Source organism: Lynx canadensis, chromosome C2, assembly GCF_007474595.2.
Source record: "Lynx canadensis isolate LIC74 chromosome C2, mLynCan4.pri.v2, whole genome shotgun sequence".
Lineage (NCBI taxonomy): Eukaryota > Metazoa > Chordata > Mammalia > Carnivora > Felidae > Lynx > Lynx canadensis.
Window position 1 is genome coordinate 25,957,637 of NC_044311.2, and position 24,826 is coordinate 25,982,462.

At 47.8% G+C, this 24,826-nt stretch overlaps 1 protein-coding gene across 4 annotated transcripts in view; it reads left to right on the forward strand.

The window, feature by feature from the left end:
* COLQ (collagen like tail subunit of asymmetric acetylcholinesterase) overlaps positions 1–24,826 on the forward strand; it is a 76,821-nt gene that overhangs the window by 31,792 nt on the left and 20,203 nt on the right. For all 4 annotated transcript variants that reach the window (XM_030329011.1, XM_030329010.1, XM_030329009.1 and 1 more), the window contains 13 exons: positions 826–870; positions 1,204–1,230; positions 3,319–3,381; positions 5,095–5,157; positions 5,557–5,583; positions 6,233–6,277; positions 6,474–6,509; positions 9,717–9,797; positions 14,673–14,778; positions 20,566–20,705; positions 21,595–21,714; positions 22,097–22,217; positions 23,589–23,691. In XM_030329011.1, coding sequence (XP_030184871.1) covers positions 826–870; positions 1,204–1,230; positions 3,319–3,381; positions 5,095–5,157; positions 5,557–5,583; positions 6,233–6,277; positions 6,474–6,509; positions 9,717–9,797; positions 14,673–14,778; positions 20,566–20,705; positions 21,595–21,714; positions 22,097–22,217; positions 23,589–23,691 — 977 coding nt within the window. The remainder of the gene's footprint in view (positions 1–825; positions 871–1,203; positions 1,231–3,318; positions 3,382–5,094; positions 5,158–5,556; positions 5,584–6,232; positions 6,278–6,473; positions 6,510–9,716; positions 9,798–14,672; positions 14,779–20,565; positions 20,706–21,594; positions 21,715–22,096; positions 22,218–23,588; positions 23,692–24,826) is intronic.

The following is a 24,826-nucleotide window of genomic DNA, read 5'->3' on the forward strand; positions in this document are numbered from 1 at the left end:
TGGCTTGGTCAGGATTTTCAAAAGATCCTCAGGGGATTCTAATGTGCAGACAGCTTTGGGAACCACTGAGGGGACTGTTTATCATTTGGACAAGTCTCAAAGGAATCATATTTCAAACAGGCTTTGTGGTAGGTGTGTCCACCAGCAGATCATGGGGATAAAATTGTGGCCTGCTACAAGTTGATGGATTTCCTCTCTGCCATACTGGGGAATTTGGAAACCAGTCAACCCAGCATTTCGTAGACGCGTGAACAGAAAGCAGCTGCATATTGGCCGTGGGTGTGGCAGGCTTTAGTGTAGTGGGTGCTAGAGTCCCTGAGCTGGAGTCAGCCCCACTCCTGGGACTGGGCAATGAGACAAAACGCACCATTGCCCACATTCTTAACGTCTTAAAGAAGGCTTTCACTGCACCTGGTGCCCATAGATCCAGCACAGAAATTTCTAAGTTGGCTGCTCCTGTGTGCAAAGAGTAACTTCCCTCTTGTCAGGGCCCCAGGGGGGCTTGGTTGAGAGCAGCTGAAAAGCTATGAGAGGTGGCGACGCATCTTGTTTTCTGCAAACAGCGTTTCCTCAAGACTCTCTAGTTGTAACCATGGCACCCCTGGAAGCACAGCTCAGGGAAAGTTACTAGAGGACAAGGAGACTGGGTTGGAGGGCACAAGAGGGTCCTTCATGGGGACCTTGGAGCCCCGAGTCTGCTAGAGGGAACCAGGCCGCTAGAGGAGCCCAACGCACCAAGAGCCTCCCTCGCAGTCACGCCTCCCTCCCCACCCATCCTGCCTTGTTTTGATGGAGACCTTTTCATTTCTTATCTTGATTGCATAGGGTCCACCGGGACTTCCTGGCAAGATAGGACCAAAGGGAGAAAAGGTATGAGTCACTGCCTTCTTCAGTCTACCCCTTCTTGGTAATTCCAGCCTGTTTCCTGGGGATGCCACTGAGAATTTTCTGGTTGAGATTTCAAAGAATGTGCTAATTCTGCCTGAGCGAGTGAGGATGGGCTCCGTGATGGCGGGGCTGCTGCTGCAGGTGTGAGATCCCACTGGCGTATTTCAGCTTGGCCCACTGACATGGCAGGGGTGCTGTGAATGGCCAAGCAACCAAGCCACATGCTCATGCCCAGCCGTCAGCCCTACTAAGCTCTGTGCTTCCAGAACTCCTCTTCCACAGAAGCCTCTGCTTACCTGTCTTCTCCATCCACAGGGGGAGCTTGGCCTACCAGGAAGAAAGGTATGGTTCATGCTGTTCTGTCAGCATTGCACGGGCAACTGTTCTCTGTGTGTGTGCGTGTGTGTGTGTGAGTGTGCGTGTGCACGCTCTTAGGGGTACTCTTAGGGGTAGGGGCCACCAGCAGTACACTTCCTTAGACTCCAGTATCCAGGTGGAAAATGGTGGCACTGCCATTCTGATGACAGTGGGCTTTTTCTGCCTGTTCTTTTTTTTTTTTTTTTTTTTTTTTTTTTTGAGAGAGACAGGGAGCATGAGCAAGGGAGGGGCAGAGAGAAAGGGAGAGGGAGAGAATCCCGAGCAGGCTCCACACTGCCAGCACAGAGCCCCATGTGGGGCTCAAACCCACGAACTGTGAGATCATGATCCGAGCCGAAACCAAGAGTCAGACACTTAACTGACTGAGTCACTCAGGTGCCCCATTTTCTGCCTGTTCTTTTGGTCGAGAGCCTGCTACTGCCAGGCATCTGGACCTCTCCCAGAGGCTGCCAAGCCTGCCCAAATTTCCCCCAACCTCAGACCATCTCATTCTGCCACCCATTAGGGAAATCATCCAGGGCCCCAACCAGGGGCACTAAATGACTCTTACTGTCTATTTGATTAAACTGGAATAAAGTGCAAAACAGAAGCCAATAGCTTTTGCCTTTTGGCCCAGCTGAAATACATAGGAGTCACTTAAGGTCATAGGGACTTTGAGCGAACCAAACACATGTTACCAAGGCTCTCATTCAGGTCAGGAAAGAGTAAACCAGCAGCCACTCACTGTGGTCAATGGATGTTGGCACTGAAACTGTAGGTCTCAGTGATAGAAGGCGGTGTAACACTGTGGCCAAACAAGATGCTTATGATTCTAAATATAAATTATTAGTTTTCTGGTTAAATGTTCTATTCAGATGGTTTCACTATCAACAAAAGCCTCAAACAGACCTTTGCAAGCAAAATTACATCCCTCAAGGACACAGATCACAGCTCCAGCCAAGGCATAGGGGTTATCTGAAGTGCTGGGCTGGAAAGCATTCTGGGATGGTCTTCATGCTCAGAACTAACGAGGGCCGCGATCAGTTAGTGATGTCTGCCATGAAAGTGGGAGGCAAGAGTAGAAATGAGGACACGTGTTAGCATTTGTGATCTCCAGTTTAGGGGCTGAGCCTTCCAGATGTCTAGTTAGGCTAACTGTGAAATTAGCCAGTGGGTGCAGAGGTTGAGATAGACCCCAGGTCCCCACCCCCACTTCCTCTTGTAAGGTTTGCTCTTGCATGGCTCCTGGCTTAGGTTGGCCTCCCTAGAAGCAGAGGTAGAGACCACACGTGCCATGTAGAAGTGAACACATTAAGGGAGTTCTCTCAGAAGGATCCTGAGGGGAGGGGAAGCCGGATGGTGCCGGGGAAGAAGCCCAGCTTGGGTGTGGTGTCAGATGAAGTCCGTCTTCAGCCTCATTGCTAGGGGACTCTGGTGTGTGAACACCACAGAGCTTGTCCTGTCCTGACGTAAGGGAGCTGGGTTATTGGCTGCAGGGAGAAGAGGTGCGTGAGTTGCCGGGCAGCTCCAATTGACCATTGGCAAATTCCACAATTACAGGTTGCAGGAATGTGTTGTGGCAGGAAGGCAGGTAGCCACTGGGGGGATGGGCACAGTGAGCAAGTGAAAAAGATCTTGAGGGAATACCAACAGCATCTGCTGCTGTACCCCAAACAAAACCCCACCCCATTCCATGCCATATCCTTGGGAAGAACCTGTTGGAATGCAAGGAACATTTGGGTGAGTGGGCAGGTGAGTGGAGGTCATAAGCCAAGAAGTTTAGAATCCCTTCTCTATCACCGTCCTTCGCTGCACCCCCCCCCACCCCTGCACCTTCCATTTCTTGAGTAGAATAAGAGCTTATGTGTTGACATAATATAACACCAAACTCTTTAACTTATGTGTAAGTGACCCAACCTTCTAGGCTATTAGTCATTGGAGGGTGGGGATGAAGGACCTGGAAGCCATGCTTAAGGGCCCCACAGTCCCCTCTGAGCTCCCAAAACAAATCTCATTTCCTGGAAGGAAGGAAACAAACCCAGTTGTCCTGACTTTTGTTGTTCATTTTTGAAGGGTAGACCTGGCCCCCCGGGTGTTCCTGGCATGCCTGGGCCAGTCGGCCCTGAAGGACCCAGGGTAAGTATGGCACACTCTCAGGGTTCATGTGGTATCAGAACATGAGGGGGGATGTCAGCCCCCCGGCCTTTGGCACATAGTGAAACTTGTTTCCTTAAGAGGAGGAGGATGAAGAAAGGACGAGGACTGCCCAGAGGTCCCCAAACACTTGGGGACCTTTACTTGAACTATAAGACCTTGGCCCGTCCAGCAGCTCTGCTCCTGTGAGCGGGGGTGGGGGGGAGAATTGAAGGGCCGCTCCCCTCTTTCACAGGGACCCCGGTTCTCCTTTGTCCTCAGAGGTAGCCTGAAATTCTTTGGTTTCCCTGAGATGACCCATGAGGTGCTTGTGTCTGGAAAGCTGTGCGGGAGTTTGGGGGTTGAGGGTGATGGGCACTGGCCAGCTGGAAAGACTGAAATCCTGCATTTAGCTAAGCTAAATGCTGATGAAATCCCTTCTTCAGACAGATGATGGAAAGCTGACACATCCACACCCATACCTTTGTTTATATTCTTCTCCCTTTGGTCAGAGACTATTGGGTGCAGATTTGACCTGCAGAAATAGGGACGGGCAGGTGAATGCCACTATCTGCTCTGATTCAGTCACCAGCTGTATTTATTACACAGGATACAAAACTGTGTTCCCAGTCCTCTTAGGAAAAGTCCCAAGGATATTTTTCCAAAAATCTACTTTATAGGTCTGAACTGTCCACTATGGCAGCTTTTACCCATATGTGGCTACTGAGCCCTTAAAGTGTGGCTGGTACAACTGAGGAACTGAATTTTTTATTTTAATGTAAGTTTGAATTTAAAAACCTTTACTCAGTTCAGTTATTTGAAAATATGAAGGCATGTTTATAGCAACTTGAATGTGTGACTCTGCTGTTTCAGTGTAAATTTTATGAACTCTAAATACAGATCGAGTATTTTGGATGACAATTTAATGCCTGAATTGAGATATGATTTAAATATAAAATACACAACAGATTTAAAATATCTATTCTAAAAATCAGATTGTAAAATATCTCGTTAATTTATATTGATTATACGTTTAAATGATAATCAGATTAAATAAAATAAAGTTGATTTCACCTGTTTTACTTTTTACCTGTTTTACTTTTAATGTAACTTCTAAAAAAATTCGAAAGTATGTGGCTCATCTTATATTTCTACTTTTCAGCACAGAGGGTGCTGAAAGTTCCAACTACAAACCATTCTGAGGGGCAACAGAGCCCACCCATGAGTCTTAGCCCCCTGTCTCCGTAATGCATGCCCAGAAGCTGATGTTCACTCTGTTTGACTGCAAACCTAGGGTGAGAATATATGAAAATGCCCGAAAGGCCATCCCTATGCAGAGCATAAAACAGGTGAAGTTTTCTGGGGTGTTGACATTTAGTCCTGTGAGGCCCGATGCCCCCATGCTCTCTCCCCGCCCTCTCAAAACCTACTCCAGGAAAAGATCAAGCATTTGTAGCATATTAGCATTTAGTTTGGAGATCTGCTCTGCCTTGGGCAATTTCATTTTACGTTTAATCTCAAATACCAGAACGAAGTGTGAACTATGGAGCCTTAAACCCCTGGGAGTGAGCAAGGGAGCATGTGGGGTCCTCAGATTCACAAGCCAGCCCCAATGCCCCTAGTTCCATCATGATCTTGCCCATGATTTTCCTGGTTCTGTTTCTCTAGTAAATGTCACCGTTGGTCCTTTTCCCCATCTTCTTCTGATTCCCCCAGGGTGAAAAAGGTGACCTGGGTGTGATGGGCTTGCCAGGGTCAAGAGGACCAATGGGCTTCAAGGTCAGTGTGTTGGTCCAGATGGACATTCCCGGCTCTTCTCACTAAGGCTCTGGAGCAGCTGCTGTCCACAAAGATGGGGGCTGGGTGGGGCTGCTGTCCTGGGCTTGGGGAATGTCACAGATACCAGAAAGCCCAGTGCCAGAGTGCTTGTCTTTACCAGCCCTTTGGGGGACATCATGCCTGGGATGCAGGGGCATAGGGATGTCCTTCCTGTTATTCTCCTGGGCAGGGAGGGTCAAGCTTCTGAACAACAAGGCAGATGGAAAACTTTGTTCAGGCCTTTGGGGGTAAGAAAAGCAATCTTCTTTTTAGGCCTGGTATAAACATCACCCTAAGGGACATCTTTGTGTTTACTGCTACATTGGGTGAATCGTAAATGCACATTTTGCTTTCTTTTAGGGCTACCCCGGATCCAGAGGGGAAAAGGTTAGTGCTTGTCTCCCATGGCTTCCCAGAGCCTGGTCTGGGCTATTGACTCTGGGGTCAGTGATGAGCAGAAGACAGGCCCAGGTTTCTCTTAAGTTAGCACCTATAGTGACCATTCCTAGATATCCCCCTGTCCTTTGTCATTGGACTGAGAGAGCAGGGAGGGGCCTCCCAAGGCAGGGCGAGTAGGTTAGGGAGGAGCTCCCAGTGGAGGTAGAGGCCCCTCACGTGGAGCAGATCAGTAGCTGAAGTCTGTGCTGGTGGAGGGGAAACACAGCCTGCCTGCGGGGCACTGGAGGGAGATGGTTGGTGTTGTCTGTAGACCAAGCTTCTACCACACAACTTTCTCATCTGTCAGAAACCAAACCAAGTAAAAAAAATCCAGCCAGAACCTGGGGACAAATTTCCCACAGGAGGAGAGAGGATCTGGGACCCAGAATTTTCTGCGAGTTGTCTTTTATTAACGCAAGGGTCTTTGTGGTCCAAATAAAAGGTAGACCACAAAACATTCCTTCCCTGGGCAAGTCACCTGAAGCCTACTTCTTTGCCTGTAAATGAGTGTGTTGGCTTAGGGAGCTTTCATTTTGAAACTCTCCAGTTTTACCCCAGGGTATTAACTCTTTGATTCTCTCCTGTGGTTTCCTCCTAGGGATCCAGAGGTGAAAGGGGTGACTTGGGTCCCAAAGGAGAAAAGGTAATGGCCTTTGCATGGAATGATAAACTACAGAGGAAATGGCAGCCCTTGCCCACCGCCATCTTGTGGGCTGTCCTACTGACTGACTGACTGACTGACTGATGGCTCTATCTTGAGAACAGCTGACAACACTCTTCCACAGCCCTTTCAAGCACTATCTCAGAGGCAGTCACTATGTGTGTTGCTCTCTTCACAGGGTTTCCCGGGATTTCCTGGAATGTTGGGGCAGAAAGTAAGTACTTAGAAGTAGTAAAAATAGGCCTCAGTAATAAATTGGACCTTCTTAGCACCACAAAAAGAGCTCTGGGCAGGGAAAGTGGGTTTCGTCGTGGAAGGTTTTGGTTTAGAAGGGGAGCAGGTTGCTGTGCATGTTGGTGAGAGGGTGACGGCATGGTCTGAGACCTCCCTCCAGTTCAGTGGGAGGGAAAGGATGCCCTGTCTGGGTAGAGAGGCCTTTCTTTGCATTTCCTGCCTCTTAGAGGGCCATGGTAATGTTCAGAAGCAGCAAGCGTCAGACAGTTGGATCAGATCTGAGCTGCAGTGGTCGAGAGCCCCAGCGCGAAGCACAGGCACCTTTGGCCTAATGCCTTTGTTGAAGACCCTCAACCTAGACCCTCTTGGAGGGCAGTATGTGTACTGTCAGAGGCACACAGAGCTATTTTAACTGGGTGACAACAACCCTTTTTTATTTGCATTTTTTCATTTAAATAGTTAGCTATTTAGTGGGATTTCATGGATATCTTGCTGGGAACAAGTCTTAATAAAAATGGGAGTTCATTCAATTGACTTTAAAAAATATCTAGCCCCTAATAGTAGAACGGTATGCCGATATGACAAAAATTGTGGAAGTGGCAAGTGACTAATAGATTTCTGGAACCTTTTACTTAGGGCCAGGGTCTAGAAAGAAAGGGGGGTGGTGAGAGGAGGTGTTGGGATAAAGAGAGCGTGCATAAATGTCTCCTAAGAACAACTGTATCTAACATAGTAACTTGTAACAGGGGTTCCTCATGCTTAAGGCATTGGCCTGGGAGATGGTCATTTTCACCTGAGCCTCAGAGAATAGTATTCTTCAAACATGCAAATGCATGCTTTCTTAGAATTCTAATTGTCTTTCAAATTTATCTTAAAGTTTTCTTTTTCCAACTTGAATTAACAATTTTTATCTGACCTGTCAGTAAAGCTTGCTTGCTTATTTATTTGTTTGTTTATTTATAATGTTCATTTATTTTTGAGAGACACAGTGACAGAGTGAGAGCAGGGAAGGAGCAGAGAGAGAGGGAGACACAGAATCTGAAGCAGGCTCCAGGCTCTGAGCTGTCAGCACAGAGCCCAACATGGGGCTTGAACCCATGAACTGTGAGATCATGACCCGAGCCGAAGTTGGATGCTTAACCGACTGAGCCACCCAGGTGCCCCGAGCATATTTAAATAATGTCAGTCATCTGCCATTAATTTATTATTATTTACCACTGCCTTAAGCTGTCAAAAAACTGTTCCTGCTATTCCCTAGGTGGAGTGTTGGATTAAAAATAATTACATAAACAAATTAAAGGAAACATTAAAAGAGAAAAAACTAATCTGATTTAAAAATATTAGGCTAGGTTTTCATTCAGTGCAACAGTGAACATCAAAGAATAATAAATTACTGTGGAATTAAGTATGACAGCTGGCCTCTGCACCATTTACTAGGCTTGCCATGTAGAGTTCTCTTTCCCTTTCATGGCAGGCTGTTTTAAGACAGAGATGATATGATAATGGTAATTAGGTCTTAGAAATTAGATCAAGAACTTACTGTCTGCTTTCAGTTGATGAAGAGAGGGGCCACACTTCCTTCTGCCAATCTTTAAAAAAAAACAAAAAACTTACACTGTTTATGCTGCTGTTTTTCCAAGCCAAACAAAACACCCCCTGACCTCCTCTAAACAACCAAGGGAAATGGTGCATACATCTGCATAGCCATGTAGAATCCACGCCGTTCTCCCACACTCCCTTTCTGTCCAGATGCTGGAGGACACGACAGGTTGCCAGGAAATCAGAGGTTTAAGGACAGTTCTTGATGTGGCAAGAGTTGATGGCTTGGGTAGGGGCCAATTTGTTACGTTGGCCGAGTGACCGATCATTTCAGAGCTGTATTCTTGATCCTTACTCTTTATTAGTATTTCCTGAAATTTTCTATTATGTTATACCTCCTCTGACTTCCATGTGAAGAGCCCACTGGGTGTTTATTGTTCTGAGTGCTTGGAGGAGCTCTTTATGGACACTGGATGCTGACTAACCGAAACTCCCCCGGTTGTTGTTGCTAAAGTTAGCTTGTTGGTGGTGCATTCTGGGCTGTGGAAGGATAACTGGAGGTAGGAATGGTGTTCTGTAGGCTCCGTCACCCAAATAAACAGGAAGTGGTCCTGGAATCCTAGCAGTACACGAGGAAAGAGAGAAACTATAGTGGAGAAATGGGTTTTACAAAAGGTTGGCCTTAAACTATGGAATTCTTCAATTGGTGCATTTGGTTCTGACTGTTCAAAGTAGGGCTTTTCAATTAGAAGTATTGCTTCCAGGGGCACCTGGGTGGCTCAGTTGGTTAAGCGCCCGACTTCGGCTCAGGTCATGATCTCACAGCTTGTGAGTTCGAGCCCCGCGTCGGGCTCTGTGCTGACAGCTCGGAGCCTGGAGCCTGCTTCTGCCTCTGTGTCTTCCTCTCTTTCTCTGTCCCTACCCTGCTTGTGCTCTCTGTCTCTCATAAATGAATAAAGTTAAAAAAAAAAAAAAAAGAAGAAGAAGAAGAAGAAGTATTGCTTCCATGCCTTTTGTAGTTATTGAGCATTTGAATATATGTCTGGAACATTTTTCCCCATGGTTTTCGTCTAAATCAAATGAAAGTGAGCTAGAACTGAAACCAGTTTTTACAGAAGAGTAGGGAAGTGTATAACCCTACATAAAGGTCCTTACGTGAGCAGAAGCTTCCCAAAGATGATAGTTGTCAAAACTGTGTCCAATCATTCAAAAACTCACAGATTTGAATTTGTGATAAAAACAAAACACAGTACAACATAAAATTGCAACTAAAAGAGAAAGCATTTTCCCCTGGCAGCTTGCAGCGTCACAGGCATACATATCACGGAAATGCAAGAATCTCCTACTTTGGCTGTTTGGGATGGTGATTTGGGACACCAAAATATGTGGTGCCCAGGAGCTGTCTGTCTTGGAGAATAAATAACCCACCCAGGGTAATCTTTCCTTTCTCTTCCTTGAAAAATCTATCCACCTTTCACATGACCTCATCACTTTCCCAGTCTCTCAGACTGTCCCATTGGAAAAGGTCCGGAACGATCAAGTGCACTGCCCTCATGACCAATGATTGGTCTGTCTACAGACGGACCTGCAGAGGAGTGCCTGCTCCACATGCACAGATTCCTCTCTTCCTTCTCTTTCTTCTTTCCAGGGTGAAATGGGTCCAAAGGGTGAGCCTGGGATAGCAGGACACAGGGGACCCAGAGGAAGACCAGGAAAACGAGGCAAGCAGGTAAGGATCCCAGTGCTTACCACGCTCCTGAGGTCATTCCCTCCTGATGTAGGCAGATGGGGTAGAGAGGCAGACAGGTGGAGCCAATCAGCATAGGCACAGTCCCCAACGTCCTCTGGCTGGTGGGCAGAAAGAGCACCACTTCCAGGACCTCCTGCTTCTCTAGGCTAACCGAGGTTTGAAGCAGATGGGCTAGAATGCTCTGTTCAAACTGTGTCCAAGGCCAGAAGCAGGAGTGGATCTTTGCTTCATACGAACAGGTCTACCTTAACCAAAGCAACTGGGAATGGAAGCCAGATCTTGTTGTTTACCCAGAAAACTTGCTTTTTGCCTCAATGCTGCAGACACAAATGGAGTTTGGGGGAATATCCAAATATTTGCTTGCTGTTGAAAGGTCTTCTGAGTCTCAACAATAGAGTGGTTTTTCCCTACTCGGGCCCCTGAGCTGTAAGTGACTCTCTTTATGGTCACTATTAAGGGCTTGGGGAAATTGTTCATTCTGAACGCTCCCTGGTCAGCAGGCACTTGTGATGTGAGAGGGAGAGGAAAGATGAAGGCACATTTGCCTGAGCTGCCTTTAGAGCTGTATTGAGTGCCTCGGAGAAGCTTCTTGTCTTTTCTCTAATGGACAGGCATCATTCCTTTACTTTTTTGGTTGTCTGTTTGTAGGCTTTTCACCTCTTTTTCCATTATAAATGTAATATGTGATCATCACAGAAAACTTGGAAAATTCAGAAAAGTAGAAGGGAAATCATCTGAAGACCTAACACCCAGACATAACCCTGTTACCATTTTGGTGTGTTTCCTTCCAGTATTATTTCTTTGTGAACTTTCTGGTTGTTTGTTTCTTTTATATCCAATATCTAGTTGTTGTATCCTAAAACTTTAACTTAAAGTCACACATTTTTGCGCATTCCTGCACATATGTATTAAGCTCTTTTAAATGTCTGCATTGCATTTTGTAAATGAGTAAAGCAGTAGACTGCTTGGACAAGAGAGGCCTAACTAAAATTATATACAGATGCTGAGAGGTGAATATCTTTGGGCACAAACCTTTTTCCATTTTTATGTTTTTATTCTTTTCTTAGGCTGGGTCCATGGTTCTTAAACTTTAGCTTCTATCAGAATCACTTAGGGGACTGATTCGATACAGATTTCTCTGCCCCAGGTGCAGTGGTTGTAGTTCCAAGTTTGCCTCCTATTGTCCCCAGCACCTAGGCCTTATTTTTTAGAGCATCTGATGTAATTGACCTGGCATGGGGTTTTAGAATGGGTTGTTGTGGGGTTTTTTGTTTTTTGTTTTAAAGCTCTCTATATGATTCTAATATGTAGCCAACGTTCAGAACAATGGTCACAGTGTGAAGCCAATTCTGGTCTTTTCCAAGTGAACTTAGGAATGACACAAGCTCCAACCCCAGATAATACAAATTCCATTATAACTTTCGAAGTCGTAATAGTCCAGTTCAGTTTTCGAGGTTTTACAATGGCTGGCATGTCCATGACTTCACAGTGATGCCACAGATACCAACGTCCTAAAACCTAGGCTCAGAAAAAGGAGGGAAAAAAAGGGAAAATCTTTTTCTTCCCTACTGCTCATCCCATGCAGAAGGCTTTATGCTTGAAGTTCTAGAAGGCTTCTGTGCTTCTAGTGCCCTTCTGGGGTGGTATTTGTCTTTTCCTGGTGAAGGCTGGAGCCAAGACGGCTATTTCTTGACACTGTTGAGAATGATTCGGTTGGGACATTCTTCAAACTACACCAGCGCCATGTGTGGGAGCTCAGAGAAATGAGCTCATCCTTCCTACAAGATGTTATAAACAAGCTGAGTGTGCTCTGAACCCTCACTGCCTGTCTAGTCAGCAGATACTTGGGTTGTTAGCTTTGGGAGCCTGCCATCGTAGTTTTGTTTTTTTTTTTTTAACATTTATTTATTTTTATTATTTTAATGTTTATTTACTTTTGAGACAGAGAGAGACAGAGCATGAACAGGGGAGGGTCAGAGAGAGAGAGGGAGACACAGAATCTGAAACAGGCTCCAGGCTCTGAGCCGTCAGCACAGAGGCTGACGCGGGGCTCAAGCTCACGGACCACGAGATCATGAGCTGAGCCGAAGTCGGACGCTTAACCGACTGAGCCACCCAGGCTCCCTAACGTTTATTTATTATTGAGAGACAGAGAGACACAGAGCATGAGCAGGGGAGGGGCAGGGAGATGGAGGGGCACAGAACCTGAAGCAGGCTCCGACCTGTCAGCACAGAGCCCGACGAGGGGCTCAAACTCACGAACCGCGAGATCACGACCTGAGCCAGAAGTCGGACGCTTAACCAACTGAGCCACCCAGGCGCCCCTGTTGTTTTTTTTTTTTTTAATCATGAATTAGTTTCCTAGCATAGAGTCTTATACACCAAGTGTTGTCAGGCCAGTGGTGCTAAGAGTTTCTGGAGGTTAATGTAAGTCAATCCAACTCCTGGAATCAGAGGTCTAGAAGGGACTTCAGGAGATTAGCATTTCACAGCTAGAAGGATTTTAGAGAACACCTCATCTCTGTCTAGTCACAAGGAACCTAAGGGCCAGGGAAGTAGGGTGATCCCCAGCCAAGTGAACTTCCAAGCCAGCACTGGAACTTAGAGAGTTGAGACCTGCTTCTCCCCACACACCTTCTCTCTTCACCTTCGTGCTTCAGCGCTTGCTTTAAACCAGGCTCAGGGAAATGGCTCTTGACTCTATGATACAAATCTTCAGTTAAGGAGACAGAGCAGCGTCTTTGAGAGGGATCACCAAATTTTATGGCAGTAAAGGAATAAACAATGCCTTTCCTGGAAAGCGCTGCTCAGTAAGTCCTGCTCGTAGAGATATGGCTTGTTGTGAACAAATGACAGATATGCAGAATAATCCATTATTGCTGGTGTCAGAATCAAGGAGTACCTTCCAGCCCCTTCAAGCTGTGGCATTTCCTGTGCTCATAGATGATGTAGCTTTTAGAAAAACAAGCCTTAACTGTGGCTATATTAAGATGGTGTGACCTCCTTTGCTATTCTGGGACCCATCTTAGTTACCAAGCTTCAGCTTGGGCCAGGGATTAAGAACTCCTTCCATCAGGATGGAATTGGAAATAAACTCTGCCCTTATAGGTCCCATATTAGGACTTTAAGAACTCCTATGAATGAATGAATGAATGAATGAATGAATACGACAAAAGAATGTAAGAAGTCCTTGGACATTGTCAAGAGGTTCCCCAGAGCCATGTTGACAAGGCAGCAGGCCACATGTCACTGTTGTGATTGAAAAGGAGTGCCCTGCCTGCCTGCTTCCCAGACTTGGGGAAGATTATGTTTCATTACATGGGCAAGCTTGCCAAGGCACAAGTGTACAAAGGGGATCCAGGTCAAAGATGTCGTGCATCAATCACTGTCCAGTTTAGCACCAGCATACGAACACACAGTAAGCAAATTGTGGAGGGGAAGAATCTACAGATCTTGGTTTCTAGGGTCATTCCTAAGAGCAGCCCTAAGGAGGGAATCTTTGCTCTTGACCCTCTCAGAAGGGGCAGCAAAGAGAACATCCTATGTGGAATGGCTACAGCTACAGGTGTGGCTCTCTTTAAGGAATTAGGCCTTTTCTAACCATGTGAAAAAGATGAAAGCAAACTAGCTGCTGTGATCGTCAGCTTGGCTTCCTTAGCCGTTGGTTCTGTGCAAAGTGGTTTTTCACCTCTGAGATCTTTGTTAGCCTCACAACAAAGCTGCAAAGGTGCGTGCTTACTGGCCCCATTTTACAGACGAGAAAACAGGCACAAAGCAATGACGTGAGTTACCCAGGGTCTCATGGCCAACGTGAAAATCCAGGTCTCTTGACTTCCAGCTCACCAGAACTGCTTCCCCTTTGTGTTTTCAGTATCTTCCTCCTCCCTCATTTAATCTGGGGAAGAGAGGTGAGCAAGACAAATTCGGGCCCAGAGGGAGCTTATGTCTCATGGAGAGACACTGATGAAAGGACCACACAAATATTGGTGCATTTCTGACCTGGATAAAAGCCTGGAAGGAAAGAGGCCCAGTTCTGAGAGCCTGTGACCGGGAGGACTGACTTAGTCTGGCAAGGCCAGGGAAGGCTGTGCTGCAGTGACATTTTACGTGAGAGCTAAAGGCTGGGAGGCAGTTAACCAGGCAGAGGAGTGGAGAGCGAGTTGGGGCAGGGGGGCGGGGGGGGGAAGGCATGATGCCCTTGAAGACCAAAAACACCAAAAGGCTGGAAGGTGACTAGAAAGGCCAGCCATACAGGCCTTTGTAGGTGAAATAAGGATCTGGGTCTTTATCCTGAGAGCAATGGAAATTCATTCAATGGAAACAGGTCTTGTGGTAAAAGAAAAATGGTCTTGGTGAGCAAGCAGAGCCCTGAGGCTAGGCCCAAGTCTGCTGCCTCAATGCTAGGTGACTTAATGTACATCTCTGCTCTTTCCTGAGCCTCTGTTTCCTTCTCTGCCCCGTGAGAGGAGTGGGTTGAATTGGTTCCTTTCAGCAGTCAGTGCCATGTTTCCAGAATAGAGCAAGAAGTAATGTCTACAAACTTGTAACCATCACAATCTCAAATGTCACTTTCCCTGAGCTTTTTTTTTTTTTTTTTTTTTAAGTAGACTCCATGCCCACTGTGGGGCTTGAACTCACGACTCTGAGATCAAAAGTCACACGCTCTACCAGCTGAGCCAGCCAGGTGCCCCTGCCCTGAGCTTTTTAGGAGTTTGGGGGTCAAGGCTTCTGGGGCTGAATCCTGCTCTGGGCTCCTGCTCCAAAGTGCAAGGCGGTCCCTGATTTAGACATAAATGGGGAAAGAAGTTTGCCATATCATGTTGTCATAACAGGCTCTGCCTTTCTCTCTGTCAGGGGCAGAAGGGAGATAGTGGAGTAATGGGCCCACCAGGCAAGCCTGGGCCTTCTGGTCAACCTGGCCGTCCAGGTCCCCCAGGCCCCCCGGGCCCCCCATCCGCAGGTAAGAGCCACACTGCTTCACTTGATCCACAGTGTTGCCCTCCTGGCCAACCTCCCCAGAGAGGGCACAGCAGAGGTCTGCCTTGTGTTTTGAGTTAGAAACTACCAGAGATGCTTTTAATATATTTATAATTTCTCCATAGCTTGGCTCATTCAACTTCTACACAAGAGAGATAAACAATATCCTGACTCTGTTGTAGCATTTTGGAGAACAAATAGAGGAGGAAAAAAAAAAAAACCATAATTACATTGGTGATGTCATTTATACTTCAAGTGAAAAGTAACAGGCACATTTTTCATCAACTAACACCTTTTTCTAGAAAAGCCGTTCATGGCTCCAAGCAATTTACTTAATCCTAGAAGTAAAGATGACGTGGCCGATTTTTCTATCTTATGTGGTGTCGTGAAAGCGTCCTTGTTGGTTTATGCTGAATATACAAAGAAACCCTGAAAAGAAATCAAAGTCTGTCATCGAAGAGGGCATAGATACACTGCTTGTTTACCTTGTTTAATTTGATGCGCTAAACCCGTTAGTTTATTCCCTCGTCAGCTCCAAATATGGCCTTTCAGAGCACATTTCCTGCATAAACACAGCATCTCTAGGTCTGAGAAGACTCTTTACTATGTAGGGTTCTTGGCTCTCAGTTATACACATGGAAACAAAACAATTGGTATTACAATTTTATTCTTAACTTAAAATGAAGGCATTTTAAAATTCTACATTGTACTTTTCCTCCCTGGGTCTATGGGAATATATTCACAACCATGTAATGCGATGGTCTAGAAATGTCATAATTTGTTAGCTCCTTTAAACCAAATTAAAGCTGGTTCTGAGATTTTAACCTTCCGGGATGCCAGGAAAATTCCATCTCAGGTATTAAGAGGTTCTCTCCACTCCTCTATAGAACTACCTAAAAAGATTTGGGCAAAGATCCTGGGGATTATGGCAGAAAAACATCAGGGGAGTTCCCTCCAGCCTTTGATCTGCCCTGTTCACCTCTGAGATGCCTGCTATCCCAGGCCACGTGGTCCAAGGGTGCCTGGTGACTGCCATCTTCATATCATGCTCGGGTATCGGAACATTTCCAAGCCTGGTCCCTGTGGTTCAGTTTCCCAAGAAGTCCCATAGCTATTCTTTCTGAGACCTTCCTTACCTTATCTCCAAAACACAGGGGGTCCCTCTCTCTCCATGTCTGGAGTCATCTCCCCTCTTCTGACCTCCAGCGCCTTCTCATATTCCTCATGCACTGCCACCCGTCTCAGGAGCTTTTCTCTTCTGAGAACAGAGGGCAGAAAGGCAAAATCTTCACACAGTACCTGTTTTCAGCAAGGGCAAGAAAGCACAAAATCTTGCTACCTCCTTGAAATTGGGAGAGGAAAAAGTGAGAAAACAAATGTCAGTTAGTACGACAATAAGTTATCTTGCCGCACCTATTTCTGTGCTGTTAAGGGAACTAGATTGGAGATGCATCCTGGGCCATGTGTCCATGCCCCACAGTCTGTTTCTGGGAATTGACTTGACAATCCCTATGGGGGTCCTTCCAACTACACTTGACCCTCGAAAAATGTGGAGGTTAGGGGCGCCAACCCCAGCACAGTTGAAAATCCACATATAAGCTCCTGAATCCCCCCAAACTTAACTACTAATAGCCTGCTGTTGACTGGAAGCCTTCCTGATAGCAGTGGATTAACATATACTTTGTGTGTTATATGTGTCATATACAGTAAGCTTATAAGAAAGGAAGCTAGAGAAAAGAAATGTTATTAAGAAAATCACGAACAAGAGAAAATGCATTTATAGTACTGTGCTGTAAAAAATCTGCATCTAAGAGGACCCATGCGGTTTAAACCCGTGTTGTTCAAGGGTCAGTTGAAGTCCTCTTCCTCGCTTCCGGCATGAGTAATGTTCCCCTCAAGGCCCAGGATCATGAGCTGCCAGCCCCAGGGACCGAGAGCATGGCGCGAGGCCTGAGTTTTCTTTGGGGAGGACTCTCTTGGCCCTTGAGGTATTTAAGCAGTTCACAAAACTGAGGAGAGTAGCCAGGATCTTGGGGAGCGGTGTGGATGCAAAGAGAGGTCATTAGGCCAGCCCTCTGGTCCACCCGATGAAACCGTCTTCTTCTGTCAAAGCCCTCTCTTCAGTAAGGCCTTCCTTGGTCCCTAACAGGATGGGTCTCCTTTCCCTGGGCCCAAGTACATATTGCCTCTCTGCTATGGCCCTTCACCGATAACTTTTCTGCAGATGTGTTTCATCTTCCTTCTAGATAGCAAGTCCTCGAGGCAGTGTCGATGGCCGGTCAGCTTTACCATCCCATGGCACCTGGCAGGTGGGCGGGGCAGGGCTGTGCACCACAAGCACTCGCAGACATGGGCCATTTTGGTTCTCAGGCTGTCCCCCCCCGGGGGATTGCATAGCAGGCAAGTAGGATGCAGTCCATTTCTGACTCAGGTCCCCTTCCTGTGCCTTCTTATGAGTCACTTCCTTTCTGGGGAGCCTCCCAGAGTGAAGGGGCTAAAGAAAATGGGGCAATCATCCTGCTCTTTGGAAACTTTTTTTTTGAGGGGGACAGGGTGCAGGGTAGGGAAAGAAGAGGAGGGAGGAATTTAAAAGATAACTTAAACTGGACCTGGGGCCAGTTGGATAATTGTCAAGAATGGGAACAGGCCCCAGAAGTGATTCCTGAGACTGTCTCTGGAGTCTGATAAAAGTCCCACACCCACTCAGGACAAATACATGTCGTATCTGCACCCAAGATTCTGCACACTGCTTCCCAGAGTTCCAGAACCCCTGCCCCAGATCCATCTTAGAATGTCTTTGGGCTCTGTGAACCACAAGTCAAACAACCCTGGTCTTATCCAGCCTTCCCTTTATAGAAAAGAACTTTGAACCTCAGAGAAAAGGGACTTCCTGGAGGTCACAGAGCTGACCGGTGGTGGCCTTGCCCGGCCCAGAATCAGTCTGTGGCTCCTGGTCTAGAGACCCTTCCCACTTAGCCATGCAGCCTCTGCTGAGGCAGAGTAAGAGCTGGGGGTGATGTGGAGACTTCTGTGGTCCCTCTGCCTCCTCGCAGATTCCCATGTCAGGCCTGCTCCCGCTGCACGGCCAGCAGCGATGGGAGGCAGTGTGGGCACAGACGGAGGGCCAGGTCTTCTGGCTCCACGGGACGATGGATCAGGCAGGCCCGCTGGACCAGCTCTGAGAGGCCGAGGTGGGGCAGTTCGAGTTGCTGTGCCCTTCAGTGGATCCTGGCAGGAAACAGGCAGGGGTAACAGATGCCCTCTGACAGCTGAGAGGAAGCGGCAGGGAAACTGCAGTGGTGGCAGGAAGCGGGCTCCCTGCCACATCCTGTCACCCTCTCTGGAGGCCACCTCTGGTTCTGGTGCCCAGAGCTGTGGGGCAGGACAGTGCTGGGGGGAGGTGGGGGGGGGAATTTTTATCACCCAAGTTACAGAGAAAGAGGTAATTCCTTTGCCGAGGGAATCAAGGCAAAATGCCTCTAGGATGTGATTTGAAGTAACCAAATTACAAATCTGAGTGAGTCCTTCCTGCACCCAGACCGGGTATAAGTGAATCACTGTGGTACCTGGGAATTTCCAGCTTCCTGCAAGCATCAATATTCTTGGACTTTGTCTTTTGATGGCATAGTGTGAAGTCATACATGAATTCAAATCTCAGCCTCACCACTTATTGGCCGGACAGTGGGACCAACGCCTGACCCTCTCTGAGGCCATGGTTCTGGAGGAGTTGTTGGGGTCACAGAACCTTCTCCGATGCCACTCGCGCATCCTTGGTTGCAGAACATTCCCACCTCAGTTTCCCTGGGGGTGATAATTACCGAGAGTATTCCTGGGCTGGTGGAGTCTGTATCTTTCTGGGCTGTGCTGAAAACATCAGAACACGGGACTGGAGCTCCTCCTACAGCGTTGTATTCTTATTTCTTGTTCAAGCAACCACCACAACCTGGTATGAAATGTTGGCAATGCCCGCCCCCGCCCCAGCCCTCGAACTGGCATTCTTCTGATCTTGGACATATCTGTCCACCAGCTCAGGAAGGCTCAAGGTTGTGGAGAGGGTATTCCCACTGGGGTTTCTTCCTCTAGCTAAAGCTGCTTCTTTGGGTTCCTGACCAGACCTTTCCCCTGGAGTCATTTTACTTTCTGCCCTTCTGGAATCTGCCAGCTGTATCCCTAGTTGCTGGCTGCCTTGGGAAGTTATACAACCTGAAACCAGTGACTGGCCTCCAGACTTGCCCTTACTTTTCCAGGAGGAGGCATACTTCCTTCCTTCCTTTGTCAGTCTCTATGTTTCCTCTTTCCTCTCTCCCTGTTGGATGGCTCTTGCTCTCGTTCTTTTCTGCCAACCGGGGTTTTTAAGCCTTTTCTGAAGACCTTTTCTTTCCAGTGAGTCTACATTCATTCATTCCATCATCAAGCATGTATCATGTCCCTACTGTGTATCCCACCCTTGTGAATGAAAACGGGTATCAACCTTGCCCTTGTGGAGCTTATATTCCACTGGGGGAGATTGACCTTGATCGGATAATCTCACAAGACACAAAATCGCAAACAGAGATAAGTGCTGTGAAGAAAAGGCATAGGGAACTATGACATTATCCAAGCGAACGTGCCAGAGTGCGAAGATTCAGAAGGCTTCCCTGCAGAAGTGATATTTGAATCCAGATCAGGAGCTAGCTGGAAGGCACCTGAGGAAGGAGGGATGGAGGGTGAAGGAAGAATAATCTAGTAGGGAAATGGCTTGTGCAAAGACCGTTTCCTTAGACCAGCGTTCGCGACCTTAGTATACACTGGAATCATCTTGAGAGCTTTTAAAAGTATGGATGCCTGGGTTCTGTTCTCTGCATTCTTAATGGAATTGGTCTGGAGTGTGGCCTGGATATTAGGACCTTTAAAAGTCTAGGTGAAGACTACTGCCCAAGCAGATCACCCACATTGCAGGGAATACATTTCCTAATCATATATGTTCATGACACTCTTCTCAGTACCAGGGGAGAATAAGTAGGTGGAGCATTTTCAGGCATTCCATTTTCTTCCAGAAGGAATGAAAGAAACCCACCTTTAGATATTCCTTCGTAAAGATCTCACAAATAAGAACAAAATAAAATGAATAAAAAAATAATAGAAGTTGTCAGCATTGTGTTCCTTAGATCCCTGTTAATAGTAGTCTAAACAAAAAGGAGATTGTTTTTCTCATACGAGGAGGTCCAGAGAGGTCAACAATGGCTGACTTTGGTTCAGCTTCTAAGTGTCACCATCAGGGTCCCATGCCCCATGAGCCCCTGGTCTTTCCTGTATGTTGGCTTCTCTTCTCATACCTATTACCTCAGGGTTGCAGTGTGGCTGCTGCTGCACCAGGCATGTTGTCTGTCTTCTAGACAGGAAGAAGGAGGAAGCTAGGTCTCTCACCAGCTCTGTTTTTTCCTTATCAGGATAGACTTTCTCAGATGCTTACCCTTCTCCCATCACAGACCTTGCATGCAAGGTCATCTGGGAAGTAGAATGTCTGTCTGGTTTCCAAAGTATAGAGAAAGGGAACGGAGAGAATTGGGGAAGGTACCCCAACACCCGGTATGGTTAAGGGACCCACAGAGAACATCACCTCCTCCATATCTTGGATCAAAAAAGTCTCTTTAGACCTCTCCCCAGGGCCTACCCTAAGATGCTGTGGACTTTGACCTTCTTTCTGTTGTAAAGGTTGCTCACGTCTCCCCGGGGCTTTTTGGTTTTCACTTCCTTTGCTCTAGTAACACAGCATTCTGTTGCTTCCTAGGACAACTTGTGATGGGACCCAAAGGGGACAGAGGATTTCCCGGGCCTCCAGGAAGTTGTCTTTGTGGAACCCCTACGAATGTGAATAACCCCTCCTACAGGGAATCCATGTATGGGTCCAGCTCCCCTCATGTTCCTGTGGTAAGGCTCCTGGGAGAAAATCTGGTGGTTATCCATTGGGACCTCTCACCTGATCCTCCAAGAGCTCGTAAAAGCCTTTTAATAAACTGATTTCCTCATTATACCTGGTACGCACTCATTATAGGAAATTGGAAAATAAGGGAAAAATAAAAATCTAGGAAACCAAGTTGTCCATTTGGTTGTGGGTCCAACTTGAGGGTTTTTTTTTCTTTGTCTTTTTTTTAAGGACAAAAAATTATAGAAAATTTTAAGCAAATGCAAAAGCAGAACAAATAGTGTAATAAACTTCTATGTACCCTTCACCCAAATTCAACATGTATCAACTCCTGGTTAATCCTGTTTCCTCTTTATACCCACTCACTACTGCCCACCCTCCCTTGGATTATTTTGAGGTAACCCTGGACATTAATTCATCACTTGAATGGCTGCATAATCATCCATCCATCATGCGACTGTGCTGTGATTTATTTAACCAGGGCCCTGTTGTTGGGTACTTGTACGGTTCTCTCAGGCTTTTCACTAATGTAAATAAAACCGTAATGAACACCTTTGAGTATAACAGTTTTGTTAAGACTCCTTTCCAGATGTTGAATTACTTGATTAGATGACATCATGTTTTTATTTAAGTCTCGGGAACATTTTAAATGTTAGAAAATTTTTAAATTGTGGACATTCTTATTGCAAACCCAGACCTTAGGAACTGGGTTGAGAAGATGTGGGAATCAGGACATCCCTCCCGACTTCAGGAGGATCCCCAGCGTGTGATATGCAGACTCCCCCTCCCACTGTTAACCAGCCCAAGGATGGAGATTCTGTGTCCTCTTCCAGCTTTTCCCCTGACCCCTATAGAAGTGTTTTCTGGAATCCTCACCAGTGTGTTCTCTGGCAGATTTTTGTGGTCAACAACCAGGAGGAGCTCGAGAGGCTGAACACCCAAAACGCCATTGCCTTCCGCAAAGATCAGAGATCTCTGTACTTCAAGGACAGCCTTGGCTGGCTCCCCATCCAGGTACCCTGAGGCAGACACTCAGGACATACCCGAGGAAAGAAGGGCCACCGGTTGGGTCTAGCACAGAGCTTTCTGCAGTCTGTTTCCGTGGAAGGGCTGGGCACGCTCCTCTTCTCTGCTTCTGAGCAGTTCTCCGTGCCCCCGCCCACCACATAGGACCTCCTCTTGGAGGCAGGGTTCCAGACGGTCTCCCATCCCCACACGGACAGGATGCTGTCCTGATCTGGCCCAGCCTTCCCGCCAAGTGCAGAGCTCTGGGCCATAGGAGAGGGGTGCCTTTCCCATCCGGGAGGAACCCCCCTGCCCAGACCCGGGGTCTCCATCCCAGTGCCAACAACCTGTCATGCCATCCCTAGTAACTGTCCTGTGTGTCTTTGGCCAGGTGACCCCTTTCCACCCTGTGGACTATACTGTGGACCACCGTGGCTCCTGCGGGGATGGAGTCCTGCAGCCCGGGGAGGAGTGTGATGACGGAAATGATGACGTGGGTGACAGCTGCATCAGTGAGTGGTGCCTGCCTCGGGGAGGACCTGGATGAGGGAGGGCAAGCCCCTGGATGCCAGCTCTGGTGGGTTGGGTGATCTCCAAGCCAGAGGGAGTACCCCTGGGCTGCTGTGGGGACGGCCCTCCCATTCAGGCCAAATGCTGACTTTTTACTGCCCACACATATCATGGTGGGTTAGTGTCAAGGGTCTTGCCCCTAGAGAAGCCACCAGTCCCTCCTTTTCCCTGAATCCTACTTCTTGGCAAAACCCACGTTCCAGTTCACGTTCTTTATCAAAAGATAAAGGTGATACAGAGTGAAAGATGAAAGGGAGAAGCCAAGAATTTGCATCAGGACTTTTACCAGATGGAGCCCTGGTGACAAAGGCCTTCCTAGGGGAAGCAGACTTCAGGCTGATGGGATGCTACGGGGACAGGCAGGCGGCACAGCACTGGAGGGTTTGCTTTCCTTCTTCTTTTTTTAACCACGTGACACAAACAGGAGGTGGTGTGTCAAGTGGGGGATTTAGAGCCGGACGGAGTAGAGTTCGAATGTTCCTAGAGGAGGCTCTCAGTGAGTGGGGAATGGAGGGCACTTCACAGCTCAAGTCTCACTTTCCTCCACTGAAAATTGGCTGTGTCGGTACTGACAGCTCAGCTCTTTAGAGATGCTGCGAGCTGATGTGCGCCAGGTCGTCTGGGTGTAGTAAGGATTCAACGTCCCTTCACTGAATGATTTTTAAGTCCTTGCTGTGAGGAGCCGGCCTGGCTGAGGGCCGGAGATGTGTAAATGAGCAGCGATGGGCACAGGGACCGAGAAGTGGCTGGATCTCTCTCTCTGTAGCTGTACTTGCCGGGACAGTTCCCGGGATGGTGATCCCCGGCATGCCCGCTTTGCCTGGAGTCCCTTCTGCCCCTGGTGCAGACAGAGTCAAATAGGAGATCACACAGCAGGAAGGAACCCCGTAAAAAGAGGGTTGTGGAAGTTCTCTGTAGACGAGAGCCGCCGTGGCCATCACTTGTGCCCAGTACGCAGTCTCCTGACTCTCACTCCATGGGAACCCACGGTGTGTCCTGTGAAGGGGAGGTGGTGTCCACGCCCCAGGTTTGAGATAGAGATATTGAGGCTCAGGGAGGCCAAGGGGCCTGCTCTTGTTCTGTTGGCTAACAAGTAGCTGGAGTGGGCTGGAGCTTGGGTCTCCTTATTCTCTGGTGTGTGATTTGGGGGGGCTGAGGGGGCAGTCCCCGGATGCATCTGAAGCTTTATGGGAGTCTGCTTAAGAGGGTGCATGCTCTGGGTGGATCCTTTAGGCCACACAGTCCTTACAGGCTAAGGTAGGCCTGTCCCACCCCAGCACCCTCTCAGGGCTACACTCCCCTGTGTCCCTCAGGCTGTCACCGGGCCTACTGTGGAGATGGTCACCAGCACAAGGGAGTGGAGGACTGCGACGGCTCTGACTTTGGCCACCTGACCTGCGAGACCTATCTCCCTGGGTAGGAATCACCTCGCGTGCTATTATGACACCCCTGCCTCCCTCTCTGCCTGCTTCCTCCTCTTTCCTTCACAAATACTTTTTTTAATGCTGCTTATGTTTCTGGTACTTTCTAGACACTGAGGTATGGTGACAAATAGCACAACACATGGTCCCTGCTCACCTAAGGGAGACAGGCAACACACACATAATGACCACGTGCCCTCTTAGGGTACCTGAGTGCCTCTGAGGCCGAGCTGAGACAGAGAGTCACCAGCTCCATCCCGGACCCCTGGCAATCAGCAATCTCTACGTTCAGCTGTTGCCCCTGGGTGAGCAGCTCCCAATCCCAGTGGCTACCATGACCACATTAGTCTTCTGGAAAGTGGGTCTGGAGGAAGCCCAGTGGAGGATGGAGGTACCAGGGCATTTCCAAGAATCTAAGCATCTGTATAACCTGAATTCTCTGCAACAACTCCGACCCCCAGGGCGGGACTATAGGTGCAGATGAGATCACACCAGCATTAACATCTAATTTTGCTGGCTCATGACTGTTCCAAGAAAACCCCGGGAAGTTAGTACCCCCTTCAGGCACCCCTCTACTTCTATCTGGGACTCTCCAGTGGGTGTTCACATTGACCTCCACGGTTGACATCTCCCAAGCCAGCTGAAGGACACTGGGCCTATGAGATGCAAAACCATACCACATTCCCCCTAATCCTCACAGATGCGGAGTTGTATAGTGTTGTAGGGAAAATGAGAAGGCTTTCCTCCCTAGTTCCTGCTTCTCTGTTGGTTCCACAATGGATCGCTGGCCCTTCATACCTCCTAGGTCCCTCAGGAGTCCAGTCTCTTCAGCCTTTGCTTTCAGCCCTATTCCTCTGGTAAGCTTGGACCCAGGCCCTCAGCAGGGCTGGGAAACAGACACCAGTCCTGTCTTTCTGTCACCCCTCTGTCCACTGACTCTGTCCACCCCTCTGTCCTCTGTCCAAGGAATGGAAGGCATTCCTCAATGGAAGGCATTCTCCTCAATGCCCACCCCCAAACACACACCAGCGTCTCGAACCAGGCTGGGGGAACTACAGATCTGTAGTTCCAAAACTCCAAGCACTTTAGGCTTGGCCAGGACCCGACTGTATCTCTGTGTCTGTATGTAC